At 38.8% G+C, this 21,967-nt stretch overlaps 1 protein-coding gene across 4 annotated transcripts; it reads left to right on the plus strand.

Annotated features, from left to right (window-relative positions):
* Nucleotides 1-967: 967 nt before the first annotated feature.
* On the plus strand, nucleotides 968-18,830 carry PCMTD2 (protein-L-isoaspartate (D-aspartate) O-methyltransferase domain containing 2). 4 transcript variants are annotated; one of them, XM_044985186.1, is made up of 6 exons: nucleotides 968-1,099; nucleotides 4,682-5,016; nucleotides 7,484-7,586; nucleotides 11,655-11,826; nucleotides 14,066-14,189; nucleotides 16,241-18,830. In XM_044985186.1, exons 2-6 carry the CDS (start codon nucleotides 4,710-4,712, stop codon nucleotides 16,621-16,623), a joined length of 1,089 nt encoding a protein of 362 aa, XP_044841121.1. In that variant the 5' UTR covers nucleotides 968-1,099; nucleotides 4,682-4,709; the 3' UTR covers nucleotides 16,624-18,830. The 4 variants fall into 4 exon arrangements, with proteins under 4 accessions (XP_044841121.1, XP_044841123.1, XP_044841120.1 ...); XM_044985188.1 differs by having other exon boundaries at nucleotides 1,095-1,184; XM_044985187.1 differs by lacking the exon at nucleotides 968-1,099 and adding an exon at nucleotides 3,948-3,968.
* Nucleotides 18,831-21,967: the final 3,137 nt, after the last annotated feature.

The raw sequence follows: 21,967 nt of genomic DNA on the forward strand, positions 1-21,967 counted from the left end.
GTTAGTCTTTAAGGTGCCACAAGTACTCCTGTTCTTTCCACAAAAAATGAATCACAATCAAACCATAGGGCTCCCGTTAGCACCAGGTCCACAAGCCGTCCCAGAAACACCTGGGGATAAACTTTCAGCATAGCAGGCTTGGCTCAGTTTAGCCACACAACCATTTTTATTACCACGTTTGCTAATTGCTATAGATAGGCCCCAGTCAATGTGCCCCTCAGACTCAGTTGCAGTCTAGACCTGAGCAATTACCCCTCGTCACGCTGGCTGGCTGGCTGCTTCCAGCTTCAAGGGGGCAATGCAGTCCAGCAGCCAACACCCAGCAAGCATCACGCTAAACAGAGCCTAACTCAGGGAGCTGGGCAGGGCAGTGTTGCCAACTCTGGTGATTTTATCACGAGTCTGGTGATCTTTGATGTTTTCCTTGAAGCCTCAGCTCCTGCAATCACGTGCATAGGTCGGAATCTCAAGGCTTCATTTTTTTTAACAGTAAGATTCTTTCCAGCCCGGGTCATGGCAGAGAAAAAGCTTGAACCCGTGATGTCGGTGCAGCCTAAAATCTCTAAAACCAGAGTGCAAACAAAACGAACCCCAAATGTTCTGTTTAAAAAAACCCAAAGCAACTCTTGATTTTTAAGCCAGGCTTGTGCCTTTTGAGGTGTGTTGTGGTGGTGGAGTTCTGTGCCGGGGCAGCGGTTAAGAGGACCTAGCAGAGCTGGGATCTGGGTTCAGTGTTCCCTGTATTTTGGGTGGTGCAGGGAAAGGTGATGGATGAGTCCATGTGGGGGGGTGAGCTCTCACTAAGGCCCTGCAAGGGCCCTTTTCTACTAGGGCAGTAACCAGAGCTATTGGTCCCTCTGTCACAGGCACCTGCCCTCCCCTCTCCTCCACCCGCGTGAGACACTCCCACACCGGGCTCCCCCTTTCTGGAGTGGTACATTCCCACACCTGTCACCCCACGCTGGGACCTCAGCGCTCCGTTCCCTATCGCGGTGCTACAATGGTATATCCCATTTCCCAATCCGCCGTCCCCGCGGTAGCCGCGCCGTTGGTCCGCTCCGCGACTGCGCACTGGCGCTGCCCGGGGGCTCTCAGCTGGGTGAGTGTTTACAGCTGCCCGCCGGAGCCGGAGGGCTGAGGAGAGGCGGCCCGGCGGGGGGGGGAACCGCTGCCCCCGCGCCCAGGTAGAGCCCCCCCCCCCTCCCGCCTGCCTGCCCCCCCCCGCCCTGAAGCGGCCGCTCTCTCTGGGCCGAGCGCTGCAGGCCCCCAACCGCCCTCGCCTCACGGGGCCCCTCCCCCTCAGGCCCCGGGTGGGGGAGGGGAGCCCGGAGCCCCCTCCCCCCTCCCTTGCAGCCCCTTGCTGGGGGGGAGAGGGGGGCTGGGGGCCCCCAGTACTCCGCGGTTCCCTCTCAGTGGGGCAGCCCCCCCCAGCGCCCTCTAATAACATGGCCCTGCTCACCTCGCTACCTGCTGCAGCAGCGACCCTATAATAATACGGGGGCGGCTGCTCGGGTTCCCTGCACAATGTGGGAGGCCCCCCAGGATAACCTGGCAACATCCCCCCCCCCCCAAAAAAAATTGTTGCCGAGGCCCCTGTCTCTTCAGTGCTGAGTTGATCGCTGATTATTTAAATTGCCAGGAGCGATCCTGAGCTGTGGAGTAATGGCGCTGTGGGTACGAGGGAGGGCGATGCACAGCAGTGTTTATTACACACACACACACACACATCAGTGACCTGCATTGGGGTCTTGTAGTGGAAGTAACAATGGGGTGCAGAGTGAGTGTTTTGGGGAGAGTTATTGGACGATCAGTGAGAGGGGAGTAACTCAGTCTCATGTGTCTGACCAAGTGGGTATTCACCCATGAAAGCTCATGCTTCAATACTTCTGTTAGTCTATAAGATGCCACAGGACTCTTAGTCTGGATCTGTAAAAAGTGACAAACACGGCTCCCCCTCTGATCTTCAGTACCAGTTTAGCTGCCTTTTATTATTCATTGCAAAGTGTGCTGTGGAGTCTGTGGCAGTTGTCAGAAAGCTGAGTTTACCTGTCTTGTTTCTTTGTGAGCTTACAAACAGTGCATTTAACTCTATTTGCTTTGTAATAAATCATTAAAATATCATTGTTTGTTCCTGGAATATGAACATAGCTTCTCACATTGTAAACTCTCCTTTTTCTCAGAAGAGGTGAGCATGGCACCATATAAATAGCGGGTGGCGTAACCATTCCTGGAGTGCACACAACTCAGTAACTACACTGTGTTCTGATGGTGATCATAATTGTGGCATGCACACTCCAGAGTAATGCCCAGACCTGTAACACTGTGATCTGTACAGAAGTCTGTTCTCTGCACAAGAACTGCAGATGAGTGCAACTAGAGTATTAAAAGGTGTGTGTGTGTAGGGGGGGTACCTTTGATTTTAGCTAGCAGTTTAGGAAAACAGATGTGTAATTATTGGAAAAGAGAAGTTTAAATGGGGTATGTTTAAAATTCTGCATATGAAGCAGATGTTTTCCACAAAATGAAGACCAGTCTGTGCTACAGAAATAACCATTTCAAAGTCTCCTCTACCCTACCAGTATAACTTAGAGGACACTGTTACAACTTGGTTGTCCCCTGACCGGGTTACAAAATTACTGTTGCTTGTAGTGTGGATGAGAACTGTTGATGTCCCCATAACTGGGCTAAAGCTTGGTCAGATTTCATGATGGTTTTTAGTGTGTAATGGACCATAAAGCCACAGCTCTGAAACATGGTTGTGGTGCTCGTGTTGCACAAGAAGCAAAAAAGTTTGTTTAAACTTGTCAGGGAGCCACAGCAGAGCCCTGGTAGGGCCACAACCCTACTTCACAATTGTATTTAAACATGGAGATTTTAATAGTGTAAAGAGGGCCTGAATGGAGAGAAGGAGATAAACATACTCAAGAAAATAGTGTGCACAAACAAACCTCAAGAAAAACAAGGTCTTAAGAGATGGAAGGAATTTTCTACACACAGTAATTAATCTGTGTAAAATACTACCCAAAGGCATCAGCCAAACTATAATCAAGCAGTCACAAGAAATTGATAGGTATTTAAGAAGAAAACAAAATTGCAGGATAAGACTGGCTGATGTACATATTCTAGATTCTGGGCATTCTCACTAGCAATATAGTGTAATGATTTTTTTTTAAACTGTGGTGAAAAAGGGACGGTAGACAATTCCTGTTACCTGCCAAAGGGGTGGGGGGAAATATCCAAGAAACTATTAATGGATTAGTATACTTGGAGGCATACATTTATTAAACAGGCTAAAGGTCCTTCCTAAGAACTTGAGTGAAGTTCATCATGCCTCATGTCTGTTTGCAAACAGACAGGATAGTACTCTCCGAGAATACATGTGTTGAGATTTTCTTGCTGCAATTTCTCCTTTGTTTCTTTTGAAACTGGTAAAGTATGTAATTTTTCTCTTGCTGAATGTATAGGACAATTTAGCTGTGGGCAGATCTGCTGAATCTAGAAAGCAACACTAAAGCTGCTGCTTCTGCAGTTATTGTTAGTACAGCACAGCAAAGCACTGCAAATAAAAATTTGCATTGTACTTTCTGCAATGGAACTTTTTAGTGGGTGGGAAACAACTAGATTAATTTGGAATTATAAATTAAGTGCTTTCCCTCTGTAACTCATTCTTTAAAAGATGAAGATGTACTTTATAAACTCTCTCTCCTAAATAGAGTAAGTGGTTTGCTTTCTTTTCCCAGAATGAATTGTGAGTCTGTAAAAGTGATATCAGCAGTGTCATTATTTTGTAAGGGCTGGATGGAGTTGAAATAGTTTCTGAGGGGGATGATCTCACTTAACTCTTAGAATAGACAATGAGAAATTGCACTCACTTCTGAGGAACTTTCTTTCCAACAGTTGCTCTCTATTCTATTGCATTGTCCACTGAAGGTGATGCTTGGAGCTGCAGAAGCTTGCGCCACAAGAAAGTATGTATTCTATTGAGGAGGTGGTGGATATATATTTTTTTCCCTCCACTTCTGCCTGTGCCTCTTGATTATCATCTTTTTGGTAATGTATGTCCATGGACTTAGCATCCTGTTATATTTTCTTTCACCTTTCACTGCAGGCAATTTCGGAGGGTCCCTGATTCTTTTTTCTGCCTGTTTCTTTTTAAATCTATTAACCCCCTTCTGGTGTTATTGCAAACAGGGAATCTGGATGTTCCTTGAATTTTGGCAAACACAGGACATATTTTTATTACTTATTTTTTATTATTATTGCTTGGACTCTGTAGTGGAAAAGGGACAATGAATAAGAATGGGAACCAGAACCCATAATCTTATTTAGCAATTCAAGTGGAAATGGTAACTGACATAGTGGTAAAAAGTTGGTGTCACTGGAGGAGAGTATTATACAACCAAAAATGTGAATATTATATTATGACCTTCCTACCCCTCTCCCCCAAAACATGTGTGTAATTCTGAAACTCCAGGTACATGATTTTGTTTTTAATATTTGATAATTTTTATAATAAAGTACGCTTTTGAGTATACATTCTGTTCTAGTGTTTCTACATTGATATCTTTGCAAAGGCGTTGTCTTATTTTTAGGACTTTAAGTTGTTCTATGTTCAACAGCCTTAGCGCTTATAATGATGTTAAATGTCTTCTGTTGCTCATCTTCCCCCACCCCAATTTAGTTTTAGAACTTGCTAAAAATTGTTGAAGATGGGAGGTGCAGTGAGTGCAGGAGAAGATAATGATGAATTAATCGATAATCTGAAAGAAGCACAGTATATCCGAACAGAGCTGGTGGAGCAGGCATTCCGTGCCATTGATCGAGCAGACTACTATCTTGATGATTTTAAGGACAATGCTTACAAAGACTTGGCGTGGAAACATGGAAATTTTCATCTCTCTGCACCGTGCATTTACTCCGAGGTGATGGAAGCTTTGGATCTACAGCCGGGATTGTCGTTCTTGAATCTGGGCAGTGGCACCGGTTATCTGAGTTCTATGGTTGGACTCATCTTGGGTAAATAACTTTTGTCAAGTTAATTATTGATTACATTATCTTCTATTTTCATGGTAGTAAGAAACATTCCTCTCTTTAATTTCAAGATTTTTAAATTCGGTCTAAGAGCAGATAAAGAATATGTTAATCAGACTTGGCCAATTAAGCAGGATTCAGGGGAACCGAGTGATGACTCAGAACAGACAGTGATGCAGGGCACAGCTGATTGTCATGGCCTCCTACTGACGTGCATAGGTTTGTTGGGCTCTCACATAAGGGGAAGATCAGTGTCAGGAGTGGAGACAGAGAAGTTTGTGTGGGATGGTGACTGAGTTTGACCAGGGAGGGCCCTGAATCTTTAGATCTGTGCCCATTTATTCTTAATCCCCCACAACCAGCCTGAAATACATTTAAAAGGTCTGATTGTGATCTCACACTGGTGTTACTGCTGATTTATACCAGTGTAAGATCAGAACCTGGTATCTAGTTCTAGTTACTTCCAGATTGCAAGCAAAGTGATGCTTCAAAATACAATTTAGCAAATAGCCTTGTGTCTTAATATAAGAACAGTGGCGGTGGTTGCTCACAGTTAGCAACCTTCTTTTCCCCTTGCCTCCTCCAGACACAAACACAGGAGTAAATGTGTAAGTAGAATAGCTCTTCCAGGATGTAAACCTGTGGCTGATCATACAGAACATAAAAATGCAGCAAATCCCTCTCATTCTCATGGTGGTAATAATCACTCTGCATGGAGAACTGTCAAAATAAATTTCAGACTGCATTGATCCTAGTGAAATCCAAAGTCAGTGCTTACACACTGCTTCTGACTTCCAGTACAGCTACTAATAGCAGGAGGGGCCCCGTTACTCTCCTGCCTGTGGGTCGGAAATTTTAATTGTTTAAATGTTTGTGTCATCGGAACTGAGTCTTAGTCCCACTTCCAGTGAGTGGGCATGAAGCTGGAACTTATTTATTGGTTTGCAGCAAGCTTTGACAAAGCTAATTAGAATATGAACACTTATAACTTTAGGTGCCTTTGAACTATTTCTTCCTTAAAATTAGCAAGCCTGTCTCATATCAAAATAATAGAGGGGTTTGTGTAGCGTTAGTTATAATGTAAATATGGCAATTGTCTTCAGTGCCTAATAGCAGGACTCGTAAACTGTGCAAAACTGCATAGCTGTAATTCTGCAACAATTTCCTTTCAGATATTTGAAGGCAAATTGCCATATTATGTATTTTTCTTTGTTACGTTTAATCATGTTATGTAAAGTCACATGACATAACTGGATTGAACTTGTTATGACATTAAGCAAGGATTCAGTTTGTCAAAATATGTAGGTCACAGGGACTGTTCTGTTTCTAATTCAGAGGAGTCAAACTCTTCCAAACAAAACAAAAAATAATCAATCAAAGATTAATTCCCTAAACTATTAGAATCTTCTGAAGGCTATGGTACTTCCTCCTTTGTCCTCTGGTAGCATTTAGACTCCCAGCATTTCAGAAGAACCAGAATATTGCTAACCATTATTGCCTCTGTAGTAACTTCTGGACTGCAAAGGTGTTATAAGCCCTGTTCAGATTCCTGTAATGTTCAAGTTCTTTCAGGTGTAACACAGAGTAATAAATCTTACTCATGGCATACTAAGTAAGTGTCTTTCCCTAGTTTTCATGGAACTGAGCTGCACTCATAGTATTACTCTAATATATTAAAGTTACAGTTCAAACGGATGTTTCCAACTTATTAACCATATTTAGTCTGAAATATTTTACCTATTGTTACTTACTAGTAAATCTAAGATTATTATAACTGAAAAATAAAACATAAACATCTTTAATTTTGTGGGAACTGTTGCATTTGGCAACACATCTCATGGTGTTTTTAAGCCAACCTGCTTTCCCTTGTTGAAAAGACCCTTCTAAATATGCTAATTTGAGCGGAAAAATCATTCTAAAACATTTTAAAAGATTGGTTTGGTTTTTTTTAGGTTCAGGATATATCTTTAAAGGATTGCTCTGTCAGAAGCTTAAACTTTTATATATTACTCAATTAAATATAATTCAAGTACTGTTCCTGTAATAGTAATGAGTGATTTCTAGAGCCAGCTAAAATTACCATGTGAATTGTAACTCTTGCTGATTTTTGGTCATTTCCCATAGCAATAATCTTTAGTGATTTATAGTGGATTCTTTGTGTTCTATAGCAGTGGTACATCTGAGACATCAGCATTCCCACCTTACCATTTCCTGTGTAAGTAGGAGCACACTAGTCACAAAAGGTTGCTGCACATCAAGGCCCTAGCCATTGCTAGTAGTAAATGGTCCTGCACTTCTAAGTGTAGACCTCAAAACAAAAATTTTAAATTGTAGAAACATTCTTAAGGAGTAGTTTATCTGAAACACGTTGAGAAAGTAACAGGGACCGGCTGTGCTTGGCTTTATCCAATTGCCCTTAAAACCATTTTGTTTGCATTCTTTAAACTTGCAGGTCCTTTTGGTGTTAACCATGGTGTGGAGCTTCACTCTGATGTTATAGAGTATGCAAAGCAGAAATTGGACTTCTTCATCAGAACAAGTGACAGCTTTGACAAGTAAGAGTAGAGAACACCTGTGGCATCCTACTTCATGATTTTGAATTTAATAATTATCGCTACAGAACTACTAGCTCTTTGGGTAGCTCCCCCTATTCCCACATACAAACTGCAGATTTAAGGGTGATTTTAGGACACTGTCTCCTTAGGCTTGCTGAGCTGCAGTGTGTGACGGGTAAGTGGGAGGAGAGAGGGTAAGACATTTTTGCTATGTTGTTGTGCTCTTAGATGTTCTAATGCCACACAGGTTAAAAGAAGCCAAAATCGGTTATTGGCAATAAGATTTAATTACAGCCAATATATTTGAGGCTGCAAATGGTGATAGCCATCTATCTAAAAAAATATATTTGTGACCTCTCAGCCTGAATCCCACCGAAGAGTATAAAGTAATTTCCATGCTGTTCTAATATGGTTTTATTGGAAGAAAAACTTTTATTGGTTAAAATGTGAAGCTATTTTTATGATGACTAAGTCAGTACTAAAGCTGCTTGGAATCTGATTTATGTTCTTCCTTGCAACTTTCACTCCGCTGCTGTCACAGCTAATAATTTTCTGCAATTTTCTATAACCAAAAGTTACCTTAGCAATACAAGTTGTAGCTCTCACATTTTTGGATTTATTTTGCAATTTGTTTGTGGGAAGAAATGCTTCTGACCACCTGGAATGGTCACAATGCTAGAATGAATAAAATGGGTACTGCAGTCTTTAAACAAGAAGAGCTGAATCATAGAATATCAGGGTTGGAAGGGACCTCAGGACGTCATCTAGTCCAACCCCCTGCTCAAAACAAGACCAACCACCAGACAGATTTTTGCCCCAGATCCCTAAATGGCCCCCTCAAGGATTGAACTCTCAACCATGGATTTAGGAGGCCAATGCTCAAACCCTGAGCTATCCCTTCTCCCCCCTGCAGCCACTTCACCAATCTTACACTGTTGTCACTACACTGAGAAGCTGATGGTTGAGTAGGGAAGAGGTAACCCCCCTTAGCATGCAATCTTTTGTTGTAAGCAGAGAGGCAAGAGTTCCTGTGAATAGGCAACCAGTCCCCTTCATTGCTAAAATAAATAAGCCTATTGTTATTCTCGTGCCATCTCACTTTACAGAAATACAATTACTGTAGCTTAATGGCAAAGAGCAGTGTAATAGAAAGTTTCATATCTGGAGACCTGTTTGAAAAAAACCAATGACACTGCAGTGCAAGTACAAAAGGAGTGGGGGAACTACACTATTAAAGATGGTGTCATTTAGATGAGATCCTTGCCCATCTGTGGTATATAGAAACTGGTATATCTCACTGAAACTATATAAAAAAGAATAGGTGGTCTAGTGTCTGATCAAAATCTTTTTAATAAAACTGTCCTAATAGCCAAGTCTTATGTACAAACTACTGATGAGTTAACAGTGCGGTAATTATGTTGGTAAACAAATTGCCCAATAATTCATTGTTTGTTTGTAAAATGCTTTGGGGTACCTGGAGTAAGAAAAATAGTATATAAAACCACACTGCTCTACAGCTGACCAATTTGTACTTCAGAGATTAATACTGTCATAGATAAGAAGAAAGTCTTCGTCTTTTAAATGTTTTTGAGGATAAATACAGGTATGTAAGAAGAGGAAAATAGCTGATAGGATATCTGGCATAACACAGGTAAGGACTGTTAGCCAGTTGCTACAAATGTATCATGTTACTGCAGTTCTTGAAGTCTTTTGCTTTTGTAATAGTAATACCATATTTTAGTAGGCCGCCTTTCTCCAAGGGCCTGAGGTGTTCTGTGGATATCTTGATACAACTGTATATTTTAATTGCAGTTAACTCACATGATTATCTAAAAAAAAAAAAAAAATTAATTGCGATTTAAAAAAATTACTGTGATTAATTGCAGTTTTAATTGCACTGTTAAACAATATAGAAGACCCATTGAAATGTATTAAATATTTTTGGATGTTTTTCTACAATTTCAAATATATTGATTTCAGTTACAACACAGTATACAAAGTAGACAATGCTCACTTTATATTGTTTATTACAAATATTTGCACTGTAAAAATGGCAAACAAAATAAATATTTTTCAGTTCACCTCATACAAGTATTCTAGTGCAATCTCTTTATCGTGAAAGTACAACTTACAAATGTCGATTTTTATTTTTGTTGTTACATAACTGCACTCCATAACAAAACAGTGTAAAACTTTAGAGCCTACAAGTCCACTCAATCCTACTTCTTGTTCAGCCCATCGCTAAGACAAACATGTTTGTTTACATTTATGGGAGATAAAGCTGCCTGCTTCTTGTTTACGATGTCACCTGAAAGTGAGAACAGGCATTCGCATGGCACTTCTGTAGCCAGCATTGCAAGGTCTTTACGTGCCAGATATGCTAAACATTCATGTGCCCCTTCATGCTTCGGTCACCATACCAGAAGACATGCTTCCATGCATTATTTTTTTTAACAAGCATAATCAGCATTAATTACATTTGTGACTTCTCTTCTTGGGGGAGAATTGTATGTCCTCTACTCTGTTTTACCCTCATTCTGCCATATATTTCATGTTATAGCAGTCTCGGATGATGGCCCAGTACATGATGTTCCTTTTTAAGAACACTTTCACTGCAGATTTGACAAAACGCAAAGAAGGTACCAATGTGAGATTCTAAAGAGAGCTATGTCACATGACCCAAGGTTTAAGAATCTGAAGTGCCTTCCAAAATCTGAGAAGGACGAGGTATAGAGTATGCTTTCAGAAATCTTAAAAGAGCAACACTCCGATGTGGAAACTACAGAACCTGAACCACGAAAAAGAAACTCAACCTTCTGCTGGTGGCACTGACTGACTCAGATGATAAAAATAAACATGCATCAGTCCACACTGCTTTGGATGGTTATCGAGCAGAACCCATGATCAGCATGGACGCATGTCCTCTGGAATGGTGCTTGACGCATGAAGGGACATATGAATCTTCAGTGCATCTGGCACATAAATATCTTGTGATGCCAACTACAAAAGTGCCATGCAAGCGTCTGTTCTCACTTTGAGGTGACATTGTAAATAAGAAGCGGGCAGATTATCTCCTGCAAATGTAAACAAACTTGTTTGTCTGAGCAATTGGCTGAACAAGAAATAGGACTGAGTGGACTTGTAGGCTCTAAAGTTTTACCTTTTTATTTTTGAATGCAGTTTTTTTGTACATAATTCTACATTTGTAGGTTAAACTTTCACGATAAAGAGATTGCACTACTGTACTGGTATTAGGTGAATTGAAAAATACTATTTCATTTCTTACAGTGCAAATATTTAATCAAAAGTAAATATAAAGAACTTTGTGTTCTGTGTTGTAAGTGAAATCAATATATTTGAAAATGTAAACTATTTAAATGGCATCCTATTGTTTAACAGTGAGATTAATTTTTTTAATCGCTTGATAGCCCTAATATTTTACCATTATTGCTGCATCAAATTTAGGGATTATTATAGTCTTCGTGAATACTGGCCATTCTGCAAAAGCAGAAATTAGCATAAAATTGTTTCTTTTCTCTTAAACTATATCAGAAGTAATGTATTGCAAGAATATTTGTCTAAACTATGAATTTGTGGTGAAATCCTGGCTCAATTAAAATTGATAGTGAAACTCCCATTGACTTCAGTAGAGGCAGCATCTCACTCTTAGTGTTGGAACCCATTTAGCAGTTTATGGGAAAGGTTATGGAAAACTAAGCCAAAGATATTCTGGTTCAGTCTTAAAAGAGCTTAGAGTTCAAATTTCACTTGTAATATTTATGCACAGATATTGTAACTGGGCCCACAAATCGGGTAATTGTATGACAAATCCCAATCCTGATGATTTGCGTAAGCAGTTATTCAGTGTATATATTCAGATTATGCACCTAAAATCTTTGGAAAATCTCATGTATGAGTAATTTCAGAATCACTCTAGGCCTTTCTGGTAGTCTGTAGAATGAAACTTTTTGAGATCCAGGAAATTGGGGCTTGGGAAGGGAAATTGGCAATGAAATTTCTTTTCTTGTCAAGTTTGGAGTTTTATAATTGGACCTTTTACTTTTTTAGATTTGAATTCTGTGAGCCATCCTTTGTTACTGGCAATTGTTTAGAGATCTCTCCAGATTCTACTCAGTATGACCGTGTTTACTGTGGTGCTGGGGTACAGAAAGAACATGAGGACTACATGAAGAGTCTGCTGAAAGTTGGGGGAATTCTCGTCATGCCACTCGAGGAAAAGGTTGAGTGCCTCTTTACCTATGATTTTGATTTCTTTATTCTTATTTAGCCTATAGGTGCAGTTCACTACCTTCCTTATAGGCAACTATTTGGCATATCAGCTCTTACACTAAGTTTTTACTAGGAATAAAGAGAGCAGTTTCCAGAAACTGAACTATGTTACAAAGTATGCATATTTCTACCAGACAGTCCTCCTTCAGGTCTTTTGTATTTAATTTTGTAGTGAATTGTGAGAGGTATTCCAAGTTAGTTTCACACTTCATTGTTGTACTTCTTCAACAAACTTTGACTGAAACATTCTTGAAGTGAGGTACCATACCACACTTTGTGCTTTCCAGTGGTAAATTAGACAGTCCATAAAAAGTGTTTCATAGTAAGTACAGTATGTGGAAAAGGAAGGTAGTAGTGCACAGTTGGGTTGAGTTGTAACTACACCTCTACCCCGTTATAACGCCACCTGATGTAACACAAATTCGGGTATAACGTGGTAAAGCAGCGCTCGGGGGCGGGGGGGGCTGCGTTGTCCGGTGGATCAAATCAAGTTTGATATAACGCAGTTTCACCTATAACGCGGTAAGATATTTTTTGGCTCCCAAGGACAGTGTTATATCGAGGTAGAGGTGTATGTGAATCTTACATCTCTTAATATCTTTCGTTTGAGGCTTGGAGAGGGAGAAAATTGATTTCAGATTAGCTTGAATTTCTGATTGTTTGTAAATTACTTCATAAATAGATTTTGCAAGTGTATAGTGCAGTGTCTTGTTATATTTATTGTAACTGGAAAAGAATTTTTAAATTATAAGTCAAGAATACTTAATGCTTGATCATTTCTTTAAGTGTTTAAGAGTCAACTTTGCAAACTGTCCTCTAAGGGGGCATCCAAAATACCGACATTCATGAGTGCCAGTGAGCACTTTGTGCACACAAATTGGGTAATTTCTGTGTATATGAAAATACAAATACACCTAACGTATGCATATAAATATTACAGGTATTAGGAAAGTCAGTTGAAAATTTGAACCAAGGAGTTAAAGATTAGCTAAAACTTTCTTTCACTATTAAAATATATATATATATATATATATATAAAATATATTCTGCAAGAATAAATCTGGGTTTAGTTTCGTGTTTTTTTGTTTCTTTTTTTATTTCTTTTTCTACTTATCCCATACACTGTTGAAGTGTTCTCCAGCAGGAAATCTGTTCAGAGTTCCAGATACAGCCAGTGAAAATTGGGCAAGAAAAAGTGGCAACTTACTTTGCCAAACAAGAAGCATTCAAAATAGTTGCAAGTCATAGGTTAAATAAACAGTAGAGTGCAACAGCCTGTAGCAAAAACTGCTACTGATATAAAAAGAGCTTTCTAGGCCTACCCTCTTTATACTGTGGAAAACTAACAAGACAGTTATTAGACTACTGTTACCTTTTCTGTGTGCTTCTGCCTTCTTTGTGGCAGCAACACCCTATGGACTCTACTTTTCCTAGGATTGTGGTGGTGTTATTTACTGGCCCAGCAGGTCAGATATCAGTTTTTCTAATGATGCCATTTTTAATGGTATGCCGCAGGTCACTGTTTATTTGAAACTCTGAATAACCATTCCCAAACTTTCTAAACAAATATATAATTCTGGTATCTCTTGCAAGTAAAGATGTATTGTTTCAAGGGACTGCTTGGTTTAGGATTGGAAGTGACATATGGAACCTTTCATCTCCAAGTACAGTAGTTAGTTTTGGTGAGCAGCTCACAGAAACTATTACCATTCAGAGGCTGTTAGGTCACCTACAGTCTGTAAAATTAATTGGTGAACCCGTTCACAAAGCAAAACCCACCAAAAGCAACAACTTTCAGCCAAGGAATGAATGTCTATTGGAGACTGAATTAACCTCTGAACTCTGAGGCAGCCCCTATAGTTCAGAATGGGGAGAAATTGGGAGGGCAGTGTGATGAAATCTTTTGTTGCCACTGTACATGTTCTGTGGTTAGACAACTTGGTCCATTAGGGCTGTAAATCTGGTTCTCTTCATGAGTTCTAAATTCACTCTTTAAAGAAGGAATTATGATGAACCTGTGTGTTACTTGGCTTTTCATCTTGTCACCACTAATTCTGTGTATTTCGAACACTTTGCCTGAAATCCAAAAGGCAAACAGTAGATTGTTCATTCTCTGCATAAAAAATTAACTATAGATAACTGATTTCTACTGTTTACATAGTAGACAGCACTTTCTCTTTTTGATGCAGCTGACGAAGATAACGCGCACTGGTCCTGCTGCCTGGGAAACCAAGAAGATCCTTGCTGTTTCTTTTGCTCCTCTGATTCAACCCATTCATGCAGATTCAGGGAAATCGAGACTTGTTCACTTGCGTAAGTATAAATGTTTATAGGTACGTTTGCTCCTCTTTCTGCTTTTCCTTTGGCTGTTAGTTTCACCTTGATCCAAGCATGGTACTCATACACAGAGGAAGTGCAGCTTCCTTCTTCTGGTGAAAACTATGCAAGCTGTTTCATTCTTTTGATAGTTGTCCAATTTTGTCCATCCTATGCTGGTTACCAGTGTTTCTGTATTTGAAGAGGTGTGGTATTAGGAAAGCAATTTGCAAAATAAATCCAGAAATGTTAGTGTCTGCTCTGTGAAATTGAAAGTGCATATCTTTGAATTTTAAAATAATCTGCCTGCATTTTCAGTTTCCCATTTGTCAGACTGTACTGCCTTGCCCATGTAGATTCTTACATGGCATTTTATAGTATTAAGAGAATATATTGCTAAGAGAATATATTGCTAAGTGAAAAATGCACACAGCATTTGTTTTAGATGTGACATTTATCAATTTATATCAATAGCATGGCTGTGCAGAGTTTCTTTCAAACATGATACCCTTCAGGAGGGAGTTGCATTATTTTTAGTTGTATTGCAGGTAGTGCCCAGTGATCCCAATCTAGATTGAGGCTCCATTATGCAAGGTCCTGTACAAACACATAAGAACACATGGTCCCTGCCCTCAAGAAATTACTACTTAATCTGTTTTTATTCTTATATGATATCCGCTTATCTTGCTGTACAGAGCATATTAACTGTCCAGCTGAGCATACTTGCATATCGTGTCCACTATGAGGAAGCCTGCAAGTATTTCGTACTTTATTTTTTCCCCCTTCTTTGCTCAGAAGAACTTCTGTAAGTGTTTTTAATCCACAATGGAACAGAGTTTTCAATTTAATGTGATGCTTCTCAGTGCAGGGATAGATATGTGCAAATACAAGTTTTATTTATATTATGTGAGAGACATGGAATTGTGCAGTAGTGTTGACTCTTGCACACCTTGGATTGGCTGAATAGCGCTGCACAAAAGAATGTAGAGTCCTCTAAACCAGTGGTCCTCAACCTTTCCAGACTACTATACCCCGTTCAGGAGTCTGATTTGTCTTGTGTGCCCCCAAGTTTCACCTCACTTAAAAACTACTTGCTTACAAAAGCAAACATAAAAATACATTTTTAACCATATCATTATAAAATCAATTGGAATATAAATATTGTACTTACATTTCAGTGTATAGGATATAGAGTAGTATAAACAAGTCATTGTCTGTATGAAACGGTGCTTTTATGTAGCCTGTTGTAAAACTATGCAAATATCTAGATGAGTTGATATAGCCATGGAAGTCCTCCGTGTACCCCCAGGGGTACACGTACCCCCTGGTTGAGAACTGCTTCTCTAAACCACTGAAGAGGGTGGGTATGTACCATATATAATACACAGTCGCATGCTTCTAACTCCTTCTATCCACAGATCTTGAAACATATTTCATATGGTAATGACGTTAGCCTACACCTTTTGAAGTAGAAAAGTATTGATGAGGAAACTGACAAAAGTTAAATGATTTGCCCAAAGTCACGAAATTAATCCGCAGCAGAGCTGGGAGTAGAATCTAGATTTACTCACTCTGTCTTGTGCATCGAGGACTGTTTCCACACTACTGAGAAGTCCGGAAACAAACTTCTCCTTGTTATTGTACGGTCTGAATTGCAGAGTCTTAAGATTTAAAACTTAAAACACGGTAGCATAAAATAGTTCCTTGATCATTTGCGTATAACATACCAAAATTCTATTTTAACTATTTCATTCAGTGTCTACTGATTTGTGTTTTGTGCACAGTGTGGGTTTGTGCATTTGAACTTTTTCTCTCAACTCCATCTCTCAGTGATCAGATTATGGGAGAAGTGCGTAACACAACATGTTTTTTGGGGAAAAACATTGTTTATCTGAGTTGACAATGATTGAAATAAAGCTGGTGGGTTTTTTTATAAACATAACAGGGAATTGAAATAGTTATCCTCACTCCGTTTCAGACAACTCTTCAGCCTGTGCTGCCAGATTTTTTGCTTCCATACCTGTTCATATTTTCGTTCTGTGTTATAGCACCAATAACTGTCCGCAGCCTACAAGATCTGGCTCGCATTGCCATCCGAGGAACAATTAAGAGGATAATACATCAAGAAACAATGAGCAAAAATGGAAATGGTCTGAAAAACCCTCCAAGGTTTAAACGAAGACGTGTTCGCCGCCGTCGCATGGAAACCATTGTCTTCTTGGATAAAGAAGTCTTTGCCAGTCGTATCTCAAACCCCTCAGATGATAACAACAACTGTGAGGAGATTGAGGAGGAGAGGAGAGAAGAGGAGGAAAAGGGTATCTCTGAACTGAAGCCAGACCCCCCTGTAAACTTTCTGAGAGAGAAGGTCTTGAGTCTGCCTTTGCCTGATCCTCTGAAATATTACCTGCTTTATTACAGAGAAAAATAAGTTTCTTGTTCATAGAAAGCAGAAAGGTAGATATAAAAATAAAATACTTCTTAGGGCTTGACAAATGTGTACCACTTGCTTGCCTGTTAACATGACCACACATGGCAGTAGGCTGGCTAGCTGGGGAATGTGGCTGCTGTATTCTTAAACATCATAGCTTTTTTTAAGTTTCCTCTCCTTCTTGGTTGTATGCTAGAGTTTTATCCTGCGGCAGTGTTCCCTTTTAAAAAGCAAGCTGATGAAGTGTTCAGTTGCTTAGAGAGAGAAGGATATCATTCCCTGAAAACTAACTACACAGAGATGTCTATTGAAATCTCTTGGCTGCATTTTCACCAAATTGCAGTTTTAAATATTCTTAGGCAGTGCTCGAAAGACTTCATTGTGCATGCTCTCTTACTAACTTTGACACAAATAGAGTACACATTTGGTTTCATTTTTAAACAGAGATATTGGTAAAATCTGACCTGGTAAACCTTATTTGTTCCAGTAATCTGCAAAAAACACAAACATATAAAATCAGACTTTGGTAGTACTTTGGTAGTACTTTGAGGTATCCAGGTTTTTAACACTGAAGCAAAGCACTGGCCACCTTTTGATTGGTGGGTCTCAGGTTAGCTATAAACCTTACATTTTTTTAGATTTTGAGGGAAGAAGAATGTTTGGCAGGGAGTTGGTGTTTCCTTCAAAGAAAACAGCTTGTTCTGAAAATCCAGTCTGAGGTGAGATGCAAGCTATGTAAGGTTTAAAAAGAAATAAGGAGAGCGAATTTAATTTAGAGTTGCTAAACTGATCCGCTGAATTTCAAAGATTGCTAGAGTGATCAGGTTTGTGGCTGTTTCCTCTGGCACCACTTCTAAACTAATTCAGAAAAAAATGAGTGAAAAAAGGACAAACCTAGCAAGGAGCTAAACTAAGACTGGTTCTGATAGCGCTATCAATAGACCTTATATGAGGTAATGTGTGACTGCTGTGCTGAACATAGCGTAAGGCAGGTAGTCTCAGGCATTCCTAGCCTGAACTAAAGGAAGTAGCCAGTATCCTGGGAAATGAACCAAACTTTGTTTCTCAGAGGTTGCACGGAAAGTGGAAACAGTCTAGGAAGCCAAAGTGAGTGGTTATGCTACTGACACATAATGCTTAAGTGCCCTGTTGGGGCTCTGCTGTAGCAAGGAGACTGCAATGCTGTTCACATATACCTTGTCCTTGTAGATTAGCAGGAACTAGATTTACAGCCTTACTAGTTCATTTAATTTTTGTTTGTTTCTTTAAGGAGCTTGTGTAGAAAGACTATAACCTGCAGTTTCATGGAGTATAAATTCTAATCTTTATTCTCAAGTCTTCCTGTAATGATGGTAGGAAGAGATTTATATTCATGTTTTGAGGGGAAGATTGCTTGATTATTTTAGCCTGTTTGAGAAAATCTGTGTACAGTATTGGGGGCTAGAAGGAAACAATTGAGGCTGCGTTTGGATCACTCAAAGGCTGACTAAATAATAATCCTATCAGTAGATAATCCAGCTATGTTAGAAGGGTATTTCCTCATCAGTTGGTGGGTTTGATCTTGATCTCATTTGTATGGTCTCCTCAACTTGCTAAGAGGAGTGAATGAAGATTGTTTTGCCAAAACACATTAACCCAGACTTTGTTACATGGTACTGAATCGCACAATTTGCATTGACTGAGTTGTGTGTTTTAAATCTTGTGCAACACTTTGAAAATGTAGGAATTAGTCTAATGTGTCTAAGCAATGTTTTTATGCTCGCTCCCTTTTTAAGTCTCCAAATACCCACTCTGTAATTGTGACAATTAACATGTCTTTTTCTATAAAATACAATGTATGGATGTCCAATAAAATCCCTGTGAACTGCATTTGTTGTGACCTCAGAGGATATTATTTTTAACTGTTAAACATTCGTGTTCCATGTTTGTCATAGATATATGCCTTTCTCTCCAGTGGCAAGACAATTTTTCACCTTTTGAGCAGCCTCTCGATTTGGGCTGCCAATTCCCCCTCCTATTTATTATTAATTGCAGGCCTTTCTACAGATATCGTGTAGAAGTCTCCTATTTTTAAAATAGTCAATAACAACTTGAAGTGGATATTTATATGAATAATCCTATTTGTTGCTTCTGTTACTTTATCTTTGCATTTGGCACTGTTTGATGTTTTTTCCTATAACTATAAAAGATATTTTGTCAGATTTTCACCAGATTTGCCTTTTTTATTACATTTGCTAGATTTTGTAGGGCTCTTTAAAATGCATAGAAAAATATTTTTCCTGTGTATGCCTGAATACAGTAAATATACACACAAGCAGTTTGGGTTCTAGGTTGTCAGTGTCCCATTGTCAAAATAAAAAACATGGTAGAAAGTCTATATGTGTAATATAACTGTGAAATAGTGTAGTTTATAGCCTGTAAATAAAGGGGAATTGTAAATATGATTTTCCCTGTGCATAAGCACTTGCACTGTAGTTTAGTGCAGTAGATTTGTGTGTTTACTAGATTAACTGTAGCATACTGTTTTTTTTCTATAGTCTATAAATTTTATGGAAATAGTACTTGCTTTTCTGATGACTGTTTGTGTTTGTTTTCCAGATAGTCTGCATTTTAAATGCAGACTGACTTCTTTGTAGATTTTGATAGAATAGTAAGTACATAAGGAAACAAGCTTCAAACTGTTGAAATCTTAAGTATGCAAATTGAAAAATAAGTGTGTAAAGCAATTTTTGTCATTTCTAATCTCATGAGGCATGCAAAAATGTCAAGCAATTGAAAACAATTTTATTAAAATGAGTTTCTATATCAATAAATGCAGTAATGACTTTTTAGCATTGCTTCTGCATCATGTGTTAAGAATACTTTGCAAAAATAAGTATTATCAAAACTACAAGAAGAAATTTCTGTTCTGAGAAAAGACAATTCTTAATGCCAAGCAATTGTGTAGTTTACATTGATTTCATCTTAACTTGGAACATCATCTTCCAAAGGCAGCCCAATTGGTGATCGCAAATCAGTAGCTAATGGAATAGTGGAAGATATGGTTGGCAGTTAGGAGTGCACATGGAATTGGTATGGATTTAATAGTACAGCAATATACTGGCAAGCCAGTTTCCTTAGCTAGATCTTTAAAATGTGAACTTAATAGTGAGACAGAGCCCTGAATGGTAACTAGTACTGTGAAAACTCCATTTCAGCTTCAGATGAAATGGAAAACTAATCTTAATGCAGTAGGAAGAGTCAACTGCAGGTATTCTTCATTAGCAATAGATATATCTGTTGACCCTTATGCTACAATATGATGATGTATAGATTTTCATCTTTATATCCTCTGGGTTAATCCAGACAATGTGTGTGTGGGTAACATACCCTTCTCCGAATCAAAACAGTAGGATAGTATGTAAATATACAACTAATCCCTTCCGTTTCCATCCACTGCTTCCTAGAAATACTTTTACTACTTTTGAGAAGGGATGAATGTGCCATGTTCTACCTAAGGAGACCAATGTAATTATTATTTGTGTCACTGAATTAATAAAAAAAGAAAGGGTCCTGTTTTAAAAGACTGTCTGTCATTAACAGGTAGGAAGAGTTTCTGAGAAGCACCTATTGGTTACAAGTAACTGATATTTGCCATTTAGCCTACTGTATGTATATTAACTTTAAAACTAGCTATCAATAAGAGTGTTTTTATGGCAGTTGCATTTACAATACATCCCATATCTACATTTGACTAGAGCCCATGAGAAATATTTCAAAAGGTGTTGGAGGGAAGCTTTCAACAACATGCATATGCTTAACTCCACCAGGTAAAAAATGCATGCTATCACAGCTCGCCGAAAAGTGTCAGACGCCACCAAGATGTTCTTAGTAAGGTAGAATTTTTGTTCCCTTCTGTTGAGTGAAATAGTCTCTAGCTTAAAAATGCTCTTTTTCTTTTCAGAATTCTAGTGCTATGTCATTGGATGACAATTGGATATCTATTTATTTGTGGATATTTATCTATACAAAATGTCTCAAAGCTGTTCCTTTTGGTGGTGTCTCATGTTACAAAACAAGTACAGTATTTCATAATGTCTCGTGGAGTAAGTGTATATTGTCTGAATTCAGAGTAGAGCTTCATGAACAATGTTATGTTAGAGTTTGTTGTTCTGCCATTGTATCTGTTCTGGTTGCTGTGAGGCATTTGAGCGTGTGTAACAGTATACTGATTACACTGAAGTTGTGTAAGTAACTTCCATAATTAAACCAGGAAAAGCTATGTTCAAATATCTACAGAAACTACTTAACTTGCCAAGCTTCGAAGTTCATTGATAATACCTGAAAGTCCACTCAACCCAGGAAGATGCTCAGAAATGGAACGTATAGAGCTATACCATTCTCTTGTTATGTACCTGCAACTCCTCTTGATATTCATTTGAGTTGTGTTTGCTGCTTGAGGTAACCAATAGTATGTAAAATCAACCACTGTCTTGGGAATCTGATAATACTCAGGCTCAGCTGGGCTAAGGTCAGAATGTTTCAGGCTCACCCTTTGATTTTTGATTTCCTTTGAGACCTTGAGGCAGACCCTTAATATCATTTGAACATACTTCTTGTGGTTTAATTTCTTCTCTTATGGTACAGTACTAATAAACACATATAGGAAAAATATGGGCCTTTTCCCAAGGACTTGTTATGACTTGGTGGTTTGTGTGTAATATGAATTACAGTGTACCCTTTAAATGCATGTTAATAATAGTATGTGTCTGCATGCCATGGATTTATAAGAGCCAATGTTGCAGTAATTATAGTTATGAAAACTAAATGCACATGCACGGTAGCTACTCCCTTACCAGGCTTTTATAACTCTATGTAGAGGGTTGTATGTAGTGGGCCTAGTTCACACTTTCAGACTGACAGGACTGTACAATTTGTAATTAACAAAAATAAGTGTTAACTGAGGGGCGGGGTGTGTGTGTGAAATCTCTCAAAACAAGACCTCTGTGAAAACCTGATCTTAGTGATATTAATGGGTGCTAATATAATAAATAATAGTTGACAAACAAAAAGTAATGTTGTTGTTCTTAAACTGTTGATAAACTTGTTTTCCTCTTCGATTTTGATTTTAATTTGTTAATATATGACAGTAGCTCACTTATATTTTAACAAGAGAGCTGGGCTCATCTCACTTGTTTAAAGATGCTGCCTATTTATTGATATCAAAACCTATTGATGGGTTGCTTTAGAATTCTCAAAGTTCTTATTTCATTCCTTATTGTTTTTTGAGATGGCATAAGATTATATAGTGACTTCTAGTCACAATAACTGATTTCTTCTCTTGATACCCCCAAAATAATTTTCA

This window comes from Mauremys mutica, chromosome 13 (genome assembly GCF_020497125.1).
Source record: "Mauremys mutica isolate MM-2020 ecotype Southern chromosome 13, ASM2049712v1, whole genome shotgun sequence".
Taxonomy (NCBI): domain Eukaryota; kingdom Metazoa; phylum Chordata; order Testudines; family Geoemydidae; genus Mauremys; species Mauremys mutica.

Coding starts and splice junctions, on each gene's coding strand:
- PCMTD2 (XM_044985186.1), top strand. CDS start 4,710: ATGGGAGGTGCAGTGAGTGCAGGAGAAGATAATGATGAATTAATCGAT. Junction 11,827..14,065: donor TCATGCCACTCGAGGAAAAG/GTTGAGTGCCTC, acceptor TTTTTGATGCAG/CTGACGAAGATAACGCGCAC. Junction 14,190..16,240: donor ATCGAGACTTGTTCACTTGC/GTAAGTATAAAT, acceptor TCTGTGTTATAG/CACCAATAACTGTCCGCAGC.